At 40.3% G+C, this 14,923-nt stretch overlaps 1 protein-coding gene across 1 annotated transcript in view; it reads right to left on the minus strand.

Moving 5' to 3' along the window:
- slc12a1 (solute carrier family 12 member 1) overlaps positions 1–14,923 on the minus strand; it is a 132,449-nt gene that overhangs the window by 95,788 nt on the left and 21,738 nt on the right. Inside the window, exons 14-21 of the mRNA XM_045689383.2 lie at positions 14,717–14,872; positions 14,386–14,485; positions 13,921–14,032; positions 13,670–13,810; positions 10,265–10,371; positions 9,729–9,811; positions 8,464–8,589; positions 7,912–8,040 (exon numbers count right to left, since the gene is read on the minus strand). Coding sequence (XP_045545339.2) covers positions 7,912–8,040; positions 8,464–8,589; positions 9,729–9,811; positions 10,265–10,371; positions 13,670–13,810; positions 13,921–14,032; positions 14,386–14,485; positions 14,717–14,872 — 954 coding nt within the window. The remainder of the gene's footprint in view (positions 1–7,911; positions 8,041–8,463; positions 8,590–9,728; positions 9,812–10,264; positions 10,372–13,669; positions 13,811–13,920; positions 14,033–14,385; positions 14,486–14,716; positions 14,873–14,923) is intronic.

The following is a 14,923-nucleotide window of genomic DNA, read 5'->3' on the forward strand; positions in this document are numbered from 1 at the left end:
GCTGGGGTCTATAATGAAGAGTGATATAGACATGCTGTGGTCTATAATGAAGAGTGATATAGACATGCTGTGGTCTATAATGAAGAGTGATATAGACATGCTGTGGTCTATAATGAAGAGTGATATAGACATGCTGTAGTCTATAATGAAGAGAGTGATATAGACATGCTGGGGTCTATAATGAAGAGAGTGATATAGACATGCTGTGGTCTATAATGAAGATAGTGATATAGACAGGTTGTGGTCTATAATGAAGAGAGTGATATAGACATGCTGTGGTCTATAATGAAGAGAGTGATATAGACAGGCTGTGGTCTATAATGAAGAGAGTGATATAGACAGGCTGTGGTCTATAATGAAGAGAGTGATATAGACATTCTGTGGTCTATAATGAAGAGAGTGATATAGACATGCTGTGGTCTATAATGAAGAGTGATATAGACATGCTGTGGTCTATAATGAAGAGAATGACATAGACATGCTGTGGTCTATAATGAAGAGAGTGATATAGACATGCTGTGGTCTATAATGAAGAGAGTGATATAGACATGCTGTGGTCTATAATGAAGAGAGTGATATAGACAAACTGTGGTCTATAATCAAGAGAGTGATATAGACATGATGTGGTCTATAATGAAGAGTGATATAGACATGCTGGGGTCTATAATGAAGAGTGATATAGACATACTGTGGTCTATAATGAAGAGTGATATAGACATGCTGTGGTCTATAATGAAGAGTGATATAGACATGCTGTGGTCTATAATGAAGAGTGATATAGACTTGCTGTGGTCTGTAATGAAGAGTGATATAGACATGCTGTGGTCTGTAATGAAGAGTGATATAGACATGCTGTGGTCTATAATGAAGAGTGATATAGACATGCTGTGGTCTATAATGAAGAGTGATATAGACATGCTGTGGTCTATAATGAAGAGTGATGTAGACATTCTGTGGTCTATAATGAAGAGTGATATAGACATGCTGTAGTCTATAATGAAGAGAGTGATATAGACATGCTGGGGTCTATAATGAAGAGAGTGATATAGACATGCTGGGGTCTATAATGAAGAGTGATATAGACATGCTGTGATCTATAATGAAGAGAGTCATATAGACATGCTGTGGTCTATAATGAAGAGTGATATAGACATGCTGTGGTCTATTATGAAGAATGATATAGACATGCTGTAGTCTATAATGAAGAGAGTGATATAGACATGCTGTGGTCTATAATGAAGAGAGTGATATAGAGAGGCTGTGGTCTATAATGAAGAGAGTGATATAGACAGGCTGTGGTCTATAATGAAGAGAGTGATATAGACAGGCTGTGGTCTATAATGAAGAGAGTGATATAGACATGCTGTGGTCTATAATGAAGAGATTGATATAGACATGCTGTGGTCTATAATGAAGAGAGTGATATAGACAGGCTGTGGTCTATAATGAAGAGAGTGATAGACATGCTGTGTTATATAATGAAGATAGTAATATACACAGGCTGTGGTCTATAATGAAGAGAGTGATATAGACATACTGTGGTCTATATTGAAGTGTGTGATATAGACAGGCTGTGGTCTATAATGAAGAGAGTGATATAGACATGCTGTGGTCTATAATGAAACGAGTGATATAGACATGCTGTGGTCTATAATGAAGAGAGTGATATAGACATGCTGTGGTCTATAATGAAGAGAGTGATATAGACATGCTGTGGTCTATAATGAAGAGAGTGATATTGAGATGTTGTGGTCTATAATGAAGAGAGTGATATATACATGCTGTTGTCTATAATGAAGAGAGTGATATAGACATGCTGTGGTCTATAATGAAGAGAGTGATATATTCATGCTGTGGTCTATAATGAAGAGAGTGATATAGACATGTTGTGGTCTATAATGAAGAGTGATATAGACATGCTGGGTTCTTTAATGAAGAGTGATATCGACATGCTGTGGTCTATAATGAAGAGTGATATAGACATGCTGTGGTCTATAATGAAGAGAGTGATATAGACATGCTGTGGTCTATAATGAAGAGAGTGATATACACATGCTGTGGTCTATAATGAAGAGAGTGATATACACATGCTGTGGTCTATAATGAAGAAATATATAGACATGCTGTGGTCAATAATGAAGAGAGTGATATAGACATGCTGTGGTCTATAATGAAGAGTGATATAGACATGCTGGGTTCTATAATGAAGGGTGATATAGACATGCTGTGGTCTATAATGAAGAGAGTGATATAGACCTGCTGTGGTCTATAATGAAGAGAGTGATATAGACATGCTGTGGTCTATAATGAAGAGAGTGATATAGACATGCTGTGGTCTATAATGAAGAGTGATATAGACATGCTGTGGTTTATAATGAAGACTGATATAGACATGCTGTGGTCTATAATGAAGAGAGTTATATAGACATGCTGTGGTCTATAATGAAGAGTTATATAGACATGCTGTGGTCTATAATGAAGAGTGATATATTCATGCTGTGGTCTATAATGAAGAGTGATATAGACATGCTGGGGTCTATAATGAAGAGTGATATAGAGATGCTGTGGTCTATAATGAAGCGTTATATAGACATGCTGTGGTCTATAATGAAGAGTGATATAGACATGCTGGGGTCTATAATGAAGAGTGATATAGACATGTTGTGGTCTATAATGAGGAGTGATAATGGCATGCTGTGGTCTATAATGAAGAGTGATATAAACATGCTGTGGTCTATAATGAAGAGAGTGATATAGAGATGTTGTGGTCTATAATAAATAGAGTGATATAGAGATGTTGTGGTCTATAATGAAGAGAGTGATATAGACATGCTGTGGTCTGTAATGAAGAGAGTGATATAGACATGCTGTGGTCTGTAATGAAGAGTGATATAGACATGCTGTGGTCTATAATGAAGAGTGATATAGACGACCTGGGGTCTATAATGAAGAGTAATATAGACATGTTGTGGTCTATAATGAAGAGTGATATAGGCATGCTGTGGTCTATAATGAAGAGTGATATAAACATGCTGTGGTCTATAATGAAGAGTGATATAGACATGCTGTGGTCTGTAATGAAGAGAGTGACATAGACAGGCTGTGGTCTATAATGAAGAGAGTGATATAGACATGCTGTGGTCTATAATGAAGAGTGATATAGACATGCTGTGGTCTATAATGAAGAATGATATAGACATGCTGTGGTCTATAATGAAGAGTGATATAGACATGCTGTGGTCTATAATGAAGAGTGATATAGACATGCTGTGGTCTATAATGAAGAGAGTGATATAGACATGCTGTGGTCTATAATGAAGAGAGTGATATAGACATGCTGTGGTCTATAATGAAGAGTGATATAGACATGCTGTGGTCCATAATGAAGAGAGTGATATAGACATGCTGTAGTCTATAATGAAGGGTGATATAGACATGCTGTGGTCTATAATGAAGAGTGATATAGACATGCTGTGGTCTATAATGAAGAGTGATATAGACATGCTGTGGTCTATAATGAAGAGTGATATAGACATGCTGTGGTCTATAATGAAGAGTGATATATACATGCTGTGGTCTATAATGAAGAGAGTGATATAGACATGCTGGGGTCTATAATAAAGAGTGATATAGAGATGCTGTGGTCTATAATGAAGAGTGATATAGACATGCTGTGGTCTATAATGAAGAGTGATATAGACATGCTGTGGTCTATAATGAAGAGTGATATAGACATGCTGTGGTCTATAATGAAGAGTGATATAGACATGCTGTTGTCTATAATGAAGAATGATATAGACATGCTGTGGTCTATAATGAAGAGTGATATAGACATGCTGTGGTCTATAATGAAGAGAGTGATATAGACATGCTGTGGTGTATAATGAAGAGAGTGAAATAGACATGCTGTGGTCTATAATGAAGAGTGATATTGACATGCTGTGGTCTATAATGAAAAGAGTGATATAGACATGCTGTAGTCTATAATGAAGGGTGATATAGACATGCTGTGGTCTATAATGAAGAGTGATATAGACATGCTGTGGTCTATAATGAAGAGTGATATAGACATGCTGTGGTCTATAATGAAGAGTGATATATACATGCTGTGGTCTATAATGAAGAGTGATATATACATGCTGTGGCCTATATTGAAGAGTGATATAGACATGCTGTGGTCTATAATGAAGAGTGATATAGACACTGTGGTCGATAATGAAGAGAGTGATATAGACTTGCTGTAGTCTATAATGAAGGGTGATATAGACATGCTGTGGTCTTAAATGAAGAGTGATATAGACATGCTGTGGTCTATAATGAAGAGTGATATAGACATGCTGTGGTCTATAATGAAGAGTGATATATTCATGCTGTGGTCTATAATGAAGAGTGATATATTCATGCTGTGGTCTATAATGAAGAGTGATATAGACATGCTGGGGTCTATAATGAAGAGTGATATAGAGATGCTGTGGTCTATAATGAAGCGTTATATAGACATGCTGTGGTCTATAATGAAGAGTGATATAGACATGCTGGGGTCTATAATGAAGAGTGATATAGACATGTTGTGGTCTATAATGAGGAGTGATATAGGCATGCTGTGGTCTATAATGAAGAGTGATATAAACATGCTGTGGTCTATAATGAAGAGAGTGATATAGAGATGTTGTGGTCTATAATGAATAGAGTGATATAGAGATGTTGTGGTCTATAATGAAGAGAGTGATATATACATGCTGTTGTCTATAATGAAGAGAGTGATATATACATGCTGTGGTCTGTAATGAAGAGAGTGATATAGACATGCTGTGGTCTGTAATGAAGAGTGATATAGACATGCTGTGGTCTATAATGAAGAGTGATATAGACGAGCTGGGGTCTATAATGAAGAGTAATATAGACATGTTGTGGTCTATAATGAAGAGTGATATAGGCATGCTGTGGTCTATAATGAAGAGTGATATAAACATGCTGTGGTCTATAATGAAGAGAGTGATATAGACATGCTGTGGTCTGTAATGAAGAGAGTGACATAGATATGCTGTGGTCTATAATGAAGAGAGTGATATAGACATGCTGTGGTCTATAATGAAGAGTGATATAGACATGCTGTGGTCTATAATGAAGAATGATATAGACATGCTGTGGTCTATAATGAAGAGTGATATAGACATGCTGTGGTCTATAATGAAGAATGATATAGACATGCTGTGGTCTATAATGAAGAGAGTAATATAGACATGCTGTGGTCTAAAATGAAGAGAGTGATATAGACATGCTGTGGTCTATAATGAAGAGTGATATAGACATGCTGTGGTCCATAATGAAGAGAGTGATATAGACATGCTGTAGTCTATAATGAAGGGTGATATAGACATGCTGTGGTCTATAATGAAGAGTGATATAGACATGCTGTGGTCTATAATGAAGAGTGATATAGACATGCTGTGGTCTATAATGAAGAGTGATATAGACATGCTGTGGTCTATAATGAAGAGTGATATATACATAATGTGGTCTATAATGAAGAGAGTGATATAGACATGCTGGGGTCTATAATAAAGAGTGATATAGAGATGCTGTGGTCTATAATGAAGAGTGATATAGACATGCTGTGGTCTATAATGAAGAGTGATATAGACATGCTGTGGTCTATAATGAAGAGTGATATAGACATGCTGTGGTCTATAATGAAGAGTGATATAGACATGCTGTGGTCTATAATGAAGAGAGTGATATAGACATGCTGTGGTCTATAATGAAGAGAGTGATATAGACATGCTGTGGTCTATAATGAAGAGTGATATAGACATGCTGTGGTCCATAATGAAGAGAGTGATATAGACATGCTGTAGTCTATAATGAAGGGTGATATAGACATGCTGTGGTCTATAATGAAGAGTGATATAGACATGCTGTGGTCTATAATGAAGAGTGATATAGACATGCTGTGGTCTATAATGAAGAGTGATATAGACATGCTGTGGTCTATAATGAAGAGTGATATATACATGCTGTGGTCTATAATGAAGAGAGTGATATAGACATGCTGGGGTCTATAATAAAGAGTGATATAGAGATGCTGTGGTCTATAATGAAGAGTGATATAGACATGCTGTGGTCTATAATGAAGAGTGATATAGACATGCTGTGGTCTATAATGAAGAGTGATATAGACATGCTGGGGTCTATAATGAAGAGTGATATAGACATGCTGAGGTCTATAATGAAGAGTGATGTAGAGATGCTGTGGTCTATAATGAAGAGTGATATAGACATGCTGTGGTCTATAATGAAGAGTGATATAGACATGCTGTGGTCTATAATGAAGAGAGTGATATAGACATGCTGTGGTCTATAATGAAGAGAGTGATATAGACATGCTGTGGTCTATAATGAAGAGTGATATAGACATGCTGTGGTCCATAATGAAGAGAGTGATATAGACATGCTGTAGTCTATAATGAAGGGTGATATAGACATGCTGTGGTCTATAATGAAGAGTGATATAGACATGCTGTGGTCTATAATGAAGAGTGATATAGACATGCTGTGGTCTATAATGAAGAGTGATATAGACATGCTGTGGTCTATAATGAAAAGAGTGATATAGACATGCTGTAGTCTATAATGAAGGGTGATATAGACATGCTGTGGTCTATAATGAAGAGTTATATAGACATGCTGTGGTCTATAATGAAGAGTGATATAGACATGCTGTGGTCTATAATGAAGAGTGATATATACATGCTGTGGTCTATAATGAAGAGTGATATAGACATGCTGGGGTCTATAATGAAGAGTGATATAGAGATGCTGTGGTCTATAATGAAGAGTGATATAGACATGCTGTGGTCTATAATGAAGAGTGATATAGACATGCTGTGGTCTATAATGAAGAGAGTGATATAGACATGCTGTGGTCTATAATGAAGAGAGTGAAATAGACATGCTGTGGTCTATAATGAAGAGTGATATAGACATGCTGTGGTCTATAATGAAAAGAGTGATATAGACATGCTGTAGTCTATAATGAAGGGTGATATAGACATGCTGTGGTCTATAATGAAGAGTGATATAGACATGCTGTGGTCTATAATGAAGAGTGATATATACATGCTGTGGTCTATAATGAAGAGTGATATATACATGCTGTGGTCTATAATGAAGAGTGATATAGACATGCTGGGGTCTATAATGAAGAGTGATATAGACGTGCTGTGGTCTATAATGAAGAGAGTGATATAGACATGCTGTGGTCTATAATGAAGAGAGTGATATAGACATGCTGTGGTCTATAATGAAGAGAGTGATATAGACATGCTGGGGTCTATAATGAAGAGTGATATAGAGATGCTGTGGTCTATAATGAAGAGTGATTTAGACATGCTGCGGTCTATAATGAAGAGAGTGATATTGACATGCTGTGGTCTATAATGAAGAGTGATATAGAGATGCTGTGGTCTATAATGAACAGTGATATAGACATGCTGTGGTCTATAATGAAGAGTGATATAGACATGCTGTGGTCTATAATGAAGAGTGATATAGACATGCTGGGGTCTATAATGAAGAGTGATATAGACATGCTGGGGTCTATAATGAAGAGTGATATAGAGATGCTGTGGTCTATAATGAAGAGTGATATAGACATGCTGTGGTCTATAATGAAGAGTGATATAGACATGCTGTGGTCTATAATGAAGAGTGATATATAGACATGCTGTGGTCTATAATGAAGAGTGATATAGACATGCTGTGTTCTATAATGAAGAGTGATATAGACATGCTGTGGTCTATAATGAAGAGTGATATAGACATGCTGTGGTCTATAATGAAGAGTGATATAGACATGCTGGGGTCTATAATGTGTCACCGTTGTGTGATGTGTAAAGAGAGGTCCCCTACCTCCGTCATCAAACATCCACCAGACGTCAATGGTTCCTTTGCCCTGTTTCCTCTGGAACTGAGTGCTGGTGGACACCAGCCTTTCATTCACCACCACTACTTGGGGAGACTGGGGGGTCGTCACTGATGCTGGGGGAGGGGGGAGAGAAAAGAGAACACATTAGCAATGTGTTTAATAATACAGTACAAGTCATTTACCACCATGTACGCTCAGTTCCTATGATCATTTCATCCATCTCTCTGCGCCTCTCTCTCTCTGTCTGTTTCTCTCTCTCGGTCTCCCTCTCTTATCTCTCTTTCTCTCTGTATGTCTCTTATCTCTCCCTCTCTTTTCCACTCCCTCTGTGTGTGTGTGTGTGTGTGTGTGTGTGTGTGTGTGTGTGTGTGTGTGTGTGTGTGTGTGTGTGTGTGTGTGTGTGTGTGTGTGTGTGTGTGTGTGTGTGTGTGTGTGTGTGTGTGTGTGTGTGTGTGTGTGTGTTGGTGCATGCCCTTGTGCATGTGCGTATGTGTGTGTTTACGTGTGCATGCGTGTGTGTGTGCGTGATCTGGTACCTCTCGAAGTGAGGCCTTGTGTAGATAAGTTCCGTGACTTCCTGAAGATGGATTTCCCCTTATTCTCCTCAGCCAGCTCTTCTTTCTCCAGATCCTTCTGCTCCTGGGCCTCTCTCTCCTTCTCCTCTGGAGGGCGGTAGAGAGACACGTTACAACAGGGTTCTACTCATCATTAGTGCACATCGTAGCCAGAGCAAAACGTTCTGCGATGGAAAACCAAAATGAAGAAAACCAAAATGAAGTTTAGCTCGTCCCTCCCTGTTTCAGTCCATTTTCTCCTGGGTTGTCCCAAGTGAATACGACCCATCACCTTAGACCACTGTGTCCCAAACCTCTCCTGGGGGACCACCACAGAGTTTATAAGAAAAAATAAATAATTTAACCTTTATTTAACTAGGCAAATCAGTTAAGAACAAATTCTTATTTATAATGACGGCCTACACCGGCAAAACCCAGATAACGCTGGGCCAATTGTGCGCCGCCCTATGGGAATCCCAATCACGGCCGGTTGTGACACAGCCTGGATTCAAACCCGGGTGTCTGTAGTGACGCCTTAGACTGCTGCGCCACTCGGTAGCCCACATGGTTGTTCTAACCCTGCACTAACACATCCATCAACTAATCCTCAAGCCCTGGAGTGGTTGAATAAGGTGTGTTAGTGCTGGGCTGGAACTAAAGCCAGCAAACCCTGTATCTCTCCAGGACAGGAGTAACTACTAGATTAGTGTATCTATAACTCCTGGGGAGTGTCTCAAATGGCACTCTATTCCCTATATAGTGCACTACTTCTGACTAGGGCCCATAGCCCTGCAGTGGCTCTGTTGGTAACAGCTTATTCAGTAGATGTTATTGCTAGGGGCTGATTAGATATGACCTTCATCTACTGCCTCTGATCTATGGACCAAAGAGCTTTCCTTATCAACTTGATCAGTTTTGTCAATGTTATCAATAGTCATTGTATGATTGGGGTTGTTATATGGAAACAGCCACACAACAAACCATGAGGAGATGATTTGTGGTGTTTTTCTGACAAAGTGGGTGTACTTTAACCAGTACTAAATCTATATAACAGCTCTATTTATATCACAGGCCCCGAGGCTGGAGTATTCTGACTGCTTCTGTTTAATACATGGTGGTGTGTGTGTGTGTGTGTGTGTGTGTGTGTGTGTGTGTGTGTGTGTGTGTGTGTGTGTGTGTGTGTGTGTGTGTGTGTGTGTGTGTGTGTGTGTGTGTGTGTGTGTGTGTGTGTGTGTGTGTGTACTCACCCTGAGCCTTTATGATGTGTGAGATGTCCAGTCCCTGGTTCATCCTTAGTACCACGGTTCCGTACTCAAAGTCAAATGCATCGCTAAAAACACACACCCGGCACAGGACACACACTTTAATAACACACAGTTAGCACTTATCTTGGCTTATTTTGTGTGTGTGTTTACACTGAATACTGGGTGGTTGACCATTCTTGATACACATGGGAAACGGTTGAGTGTGAAAAACCCAGCAGCGTTGCAGTTCTTGACACAAACCGGTGCACCTGGCACCTACAACAATACCCCGTTCAAAGGCACTTAAAAGTTTTGTCTTGACCGTTCTCCCTCTGAATGGCACACGTACAATCCTTGTCTGAATTGTCTCAAGGCTTAAAAATCCTTATTTAACCTGTCTCCTCCCCTTCATCTACACTGATTGAAGTAGATTTAAAAGGTGACATCAATAAGGGATCATAGCTTTCACCTGGATTCACCTGGTCAGTCTACGTCATGGAAAGAACAGGTGTTCCACTCAGTGTATGAGTGTAACTTACTGCAGTATTCCTACATAGCTCTGTACGCCGGCTGTGCCTGCTGTCCTCCAGTCCTTCTTGAAGCCCATCATCAGAATGTTGGGTTTCAGACGACCCAGACCTGATGCCTAGAACAGAGAGGGACAACAGGTTATAGCACACAGGCTGATCCTGAAAGACTTACACTACCTGCATTCATGCAGACCTGGGACAAAACATGGAAAATACTTAGAGCTTTCCTGCCTGGTACAATAAAACCAATGGAATAATCTCCAAACTGCAAACGTCACCCACCCTACATGCTGGTCAACTTAAATCAAGGTCGCGTTTGGAAGTATTTGACATGATATGTATTTGACTCCAAGACCGCATCCCACTCAGAAAGGTTTGAAACCTTCCAAAAAAATTAAGTGTTTCCACTTTCCAGCAATCACAGTCTTTTAATAATGAAAAGTACATTCCAAAACACAGAAGTTGAGAATAGCCTAGTAAACCATACTATAAAGTTCTTAGTTTCACAGCCTGATTAACCTCCCTGATCTCTGAAGAGGTACAGTGCCTTCGGAAAGTATTCCGACCCCTCGACTTTTTCCACATTTTGTTACGTTACAGCCTTATTCTAAAATGGATTAAATAAATATAAAATCCTCAGCAATCTACACAGAATTCTCCATAATGACAGAGCGAAAACAGGTTTTTAGAAACATTTGTGAATGAATAAAATGTAAAAAACAGATACCTTATTTACATAGGTATTCAGACCCTTTGCTATGAGACTCGAAATTGAGCTCAGGTGCATCCTCTCTCCATTGATCATCCGTGAGATGTTTCTAAAATTTGATTGGAGTCCACCTGTGGTAAATTCAATTGATTGGACATGATTTGGAAAGGCACACACCTGTCTATATAAGGTCCCACAGTTGAGTGCATGTCAAAGCAAAAACCAAGCCATGAGGTCGAAGGAATTGTCCCTAGACCTCTGAGACAGGATTGTGTCGAGGCACAGATCTGGGGAAGGTTACCAACATTTCTGCAGCATTGAATGTCCCCAAGAAAACAGTGACCTCCATCATTTTTAAATGGAAGAAGTTTGGAATCACCAACACTCTTCCTAGAGCTGTCCGCCCGGCCAAACTGATCAATCGGGGAGAAGGGCCTTGGTCAGGGAGGTTACCAAGAACCCTATGGTCACTCTGCCAGAGCTCTAGAGTTCCTCTGTGGAGATGGGAGAACCTTCCAGAAGGACGACCATCTCTGCAGCACTCTAGTGTGTTAATCACTGATAGACTATAGTTCTCTTTAATCTGGCTTCTCTTTAGTAAAAGGCTCATGACAGCCCGCTTGGAGTTTGCCAAAGGGCACCTAAAAACTCTCAGAGAATGAGAAACAAGATTCTCTGATCTGATGAAACCAAGATTGAACTCTTTGGCCTGAATGCCTAGCGTCACGTCTGGAGGAAACCTGGCACCATCCCTACGGTGAAGCACGGTGGTGGCAGCATCATGCTGTGGGGATGTTTTTCAGCGGCAGGGACTGGGAGACTGGTCAGGATCGAGGGAAAGATAAACGGAGCAAAGTACAGAGAGATCCTTGATGAAAACCTGCACCAGATTGCTCAGGACCTCAGACTGGGGTGAAGGTTCACCTTCCAATAGGAAAAAGACCCTAAGCACACAGCCAAGACAATGCAGGAATGGCTTCGAGACAAGTCTCTGAATGTCCTTGAGTGGCCCAGCCAGAGCCCGGACTTGAACCAATTGAACATCTCTGGAGAGATATGAAAATAGCTGTGCAGCAACGCTCCCCATCCAACCTGGCAGAGTTTGAGAGGATCTGCAGAGAAGAATGGGAGAAACTCCCTTAACACAGATGTGCCAAGCTTGTAGCGTCATACCCAAGAAGACGCTGTAATCGCTGCCAAAGGTGCTTCAACAAAGTACTGAGTAAAGGGTCTGAATACTTATCTAAATGTAATATTTCAGTTTATTTTTAATAAATTAGCAAACATTTCTAAAAACCTGTTTTTGCTTTGTCATTATTGGGTATTGTGTCTAGATTGACGAGGGGAAAAACTATTTAATCCATTTTAGAATAAGGCTGTAACGTAACAAAATGTGGAAATAGTCTGAATACTGGAAATAGGGGTCTGAATACTTTCCGAAGGCACTGTATTTGTCTGCAGGATCTCATTCACCATTGTGCTAATCACTGATAGACTATAGTTCTCTTTAATCTGGCTTCTCTTTAAAGCTAGCACTCCTCTTGACCACCCACACCACTCAACACAGTCTTATCTCTGTTCCAATGTGATAAAGACAACCATAAATGGACCATAACTCTATCTTCTCCTCTCCCTCCCTCATTAACTAAGACACCAGTTCTCTCTGGGCTGAGCTGGGCTGGACTGAAGGGAGGGAGAAAAGCTGTAGTCAAGACTGGGCTACGCTGCTACGCTGCTCTTGTTTCTTATGCTTTAGCACTCATCTCAGCTAGCATAGCCTGTTGTGGCTTACATGTGAAAATGAAGTAACTTTCATCCCAAAATGTTAGACAACCAACCTAACCTGTCCTCTAGTCTAGTTAACTTTGAACCATGACATGTTGTTGTCATGGTAACAGCTGAATAGTCAGGTTATATAGAAAACAGTTTTAACCTCAAAGTAGAAGTTAAACATTATCAGATAAAATATTGAATTTGGCGTTTACTATTATAGCCCATAGAAACGCATTGAATAAAAATAAGGTTTTGAATTGTCTGTCCTATATCTAGGAGATATTAGAAATATCGTAACTCCATGCTTCTATCCGTTTGTATCGGTTACCTTCAGACGAGTCCCGTGACACCTGTGGGTGTTGTAGCAAAACTGAGAACACCATCGTGTTCGTGAGTCTCCCCTTTCCATAGTAGTTTCCATAGTTTGTAGGGTCTTCGGACCCTACTGACTTTTTCATGAGAAAAATGGTCTCATGGTCTGACAAACACCGCTGTAGCTCGGCCACCTTCCACCGCAGATGCGGAAGGGTGACAGGCCTGCGGTGGATTGAGATGCAGCCCATGCAGAAACTGATATCTCTAGCTTAAACTGATGGATTTTGATGGGGATTTTTTTATTATGTTGCTTAGATTGATGCAATAGACTCTTAAGGATTAACCATTAGGCTTGATATCTCCATAAATTGATTTATTGTACTCATGTAAGAGGCAATAATAAAAGCAGTATAGAAAGCCTTCCTATCAAAGTGTGTGTGTGTGTGTGTGTCTATTATAAATGATTAATCCATGTGTAGGTTCCTGCAGTAGTCATTAACTACCACAGAGTCGTACCCCAGGTGTACCCCATATATGTGTATGGGAGACAATTCTACGCTGATATGTGTATCTATTAGAGGTGATTATATGTCCAGGTAGTAGATGTGGAGGTGTACCTGCAGGAGGTTCTCAGTTCCCTGTCTGAAGGAGTCACAGGCCACTGCAGCGTAGAAGGCTTTTCTCTTCTTCTTATTCAGCCACATCTGGTTCTTCTCCATTCCAGCGTTCACATCTGTCAATGTCTCTGTCCTGGGGCCCTGGGGAGAGATAGGAGGGGATATTATATTATCTCATAGCGCTGTGTGTGTGAAGGAGGAATTGAAGGATGAAGAACTTGGTGACTTTAATAAAATGTCTGTCCTCTTACCACAAAGACTTCACATGTGAGACAGAGTCCATAGTTCTTAGTGAAACAATGAGCCAGGTCCAGGAGGGCCGGTCTGTTTTTAGGTGCTCCTGTCAGCACCATACACTGAGGTCTGAGGAGGGGGGGTAACACACACACAGAGAGCGAGACACACACACACACACACACACACAGAGAGACACACACAGACACAAACACAGGGAGAGAGAGAGACACACACACACACAGAGACATATATACACACACACAAACACAGAGAGAGAGAGACACACACACAGTTAGCTAAATCACATTATCATTAGTCTTCTTAACATTCTACACTTTCAGGTTAGAATGCAGAGCAGTATTGTATCTGTCCCCTTCTTTCAATTTCACCTCTAACCATGAACAGAGTAGGTTTTCCTCCACTTGCCATCCATCAGCATAGTGAGAGGTATAATACCAGTGGCTTCTGTTGGCTCTTACCTGAAGTTCTTAACATGGTCCTCTACTCCGGTCAGTGACAGAGCGTTGTTGACCGCGCTGACAAACGTCACGGCCTGAGTGGACGAGCCCCAGTTCACATCTGAGGACAACAGAACACACTGATGTTAACACTGAACTTAGAGATGCTATGTATATCATATGTAGGAGCTATGTACATCTTATGTCATCCCTATGTACTCCTTCCTTTATCATAGTATTACTTTTGGCCAGCCCAGGCCTCCCATGTGGTAATGTACACTGGTTCTTTGTGTGTGACTGGTTCATATGTATTCTAATGTCACCTTGATGCAAATCAATGTCTGTGTCTCACTTGGCTTCTTGACGGTGACGTAGACATAGAGGAAGATCTCGATTGCGTAGGTGAGGAGAGCAGCCCACCAGTTGATGACAAACATCACACCACAGCAGAGCACCGCTCCAAACAGAGACAGCCACATGTTGTAGTACCTGTACGCTGGCCTCCAGCCTACACAGGGGAGAGATCACAGGAGACAACAGTTAGAGAGTTAGAGAGAGA

The sequence above is a fragment of the Salmo salar genome, chromosome 11 (assembly GCF_965601325.2).
Source record: "Salmo salar chromosome 11, fSalSal1, whole genome shotgun sequence".
NCBI lineage: Eukaryota > Metazoa > Chordata > Actinopteri > Salmoniformes > Salmonidae > Salmo > Salmo salar.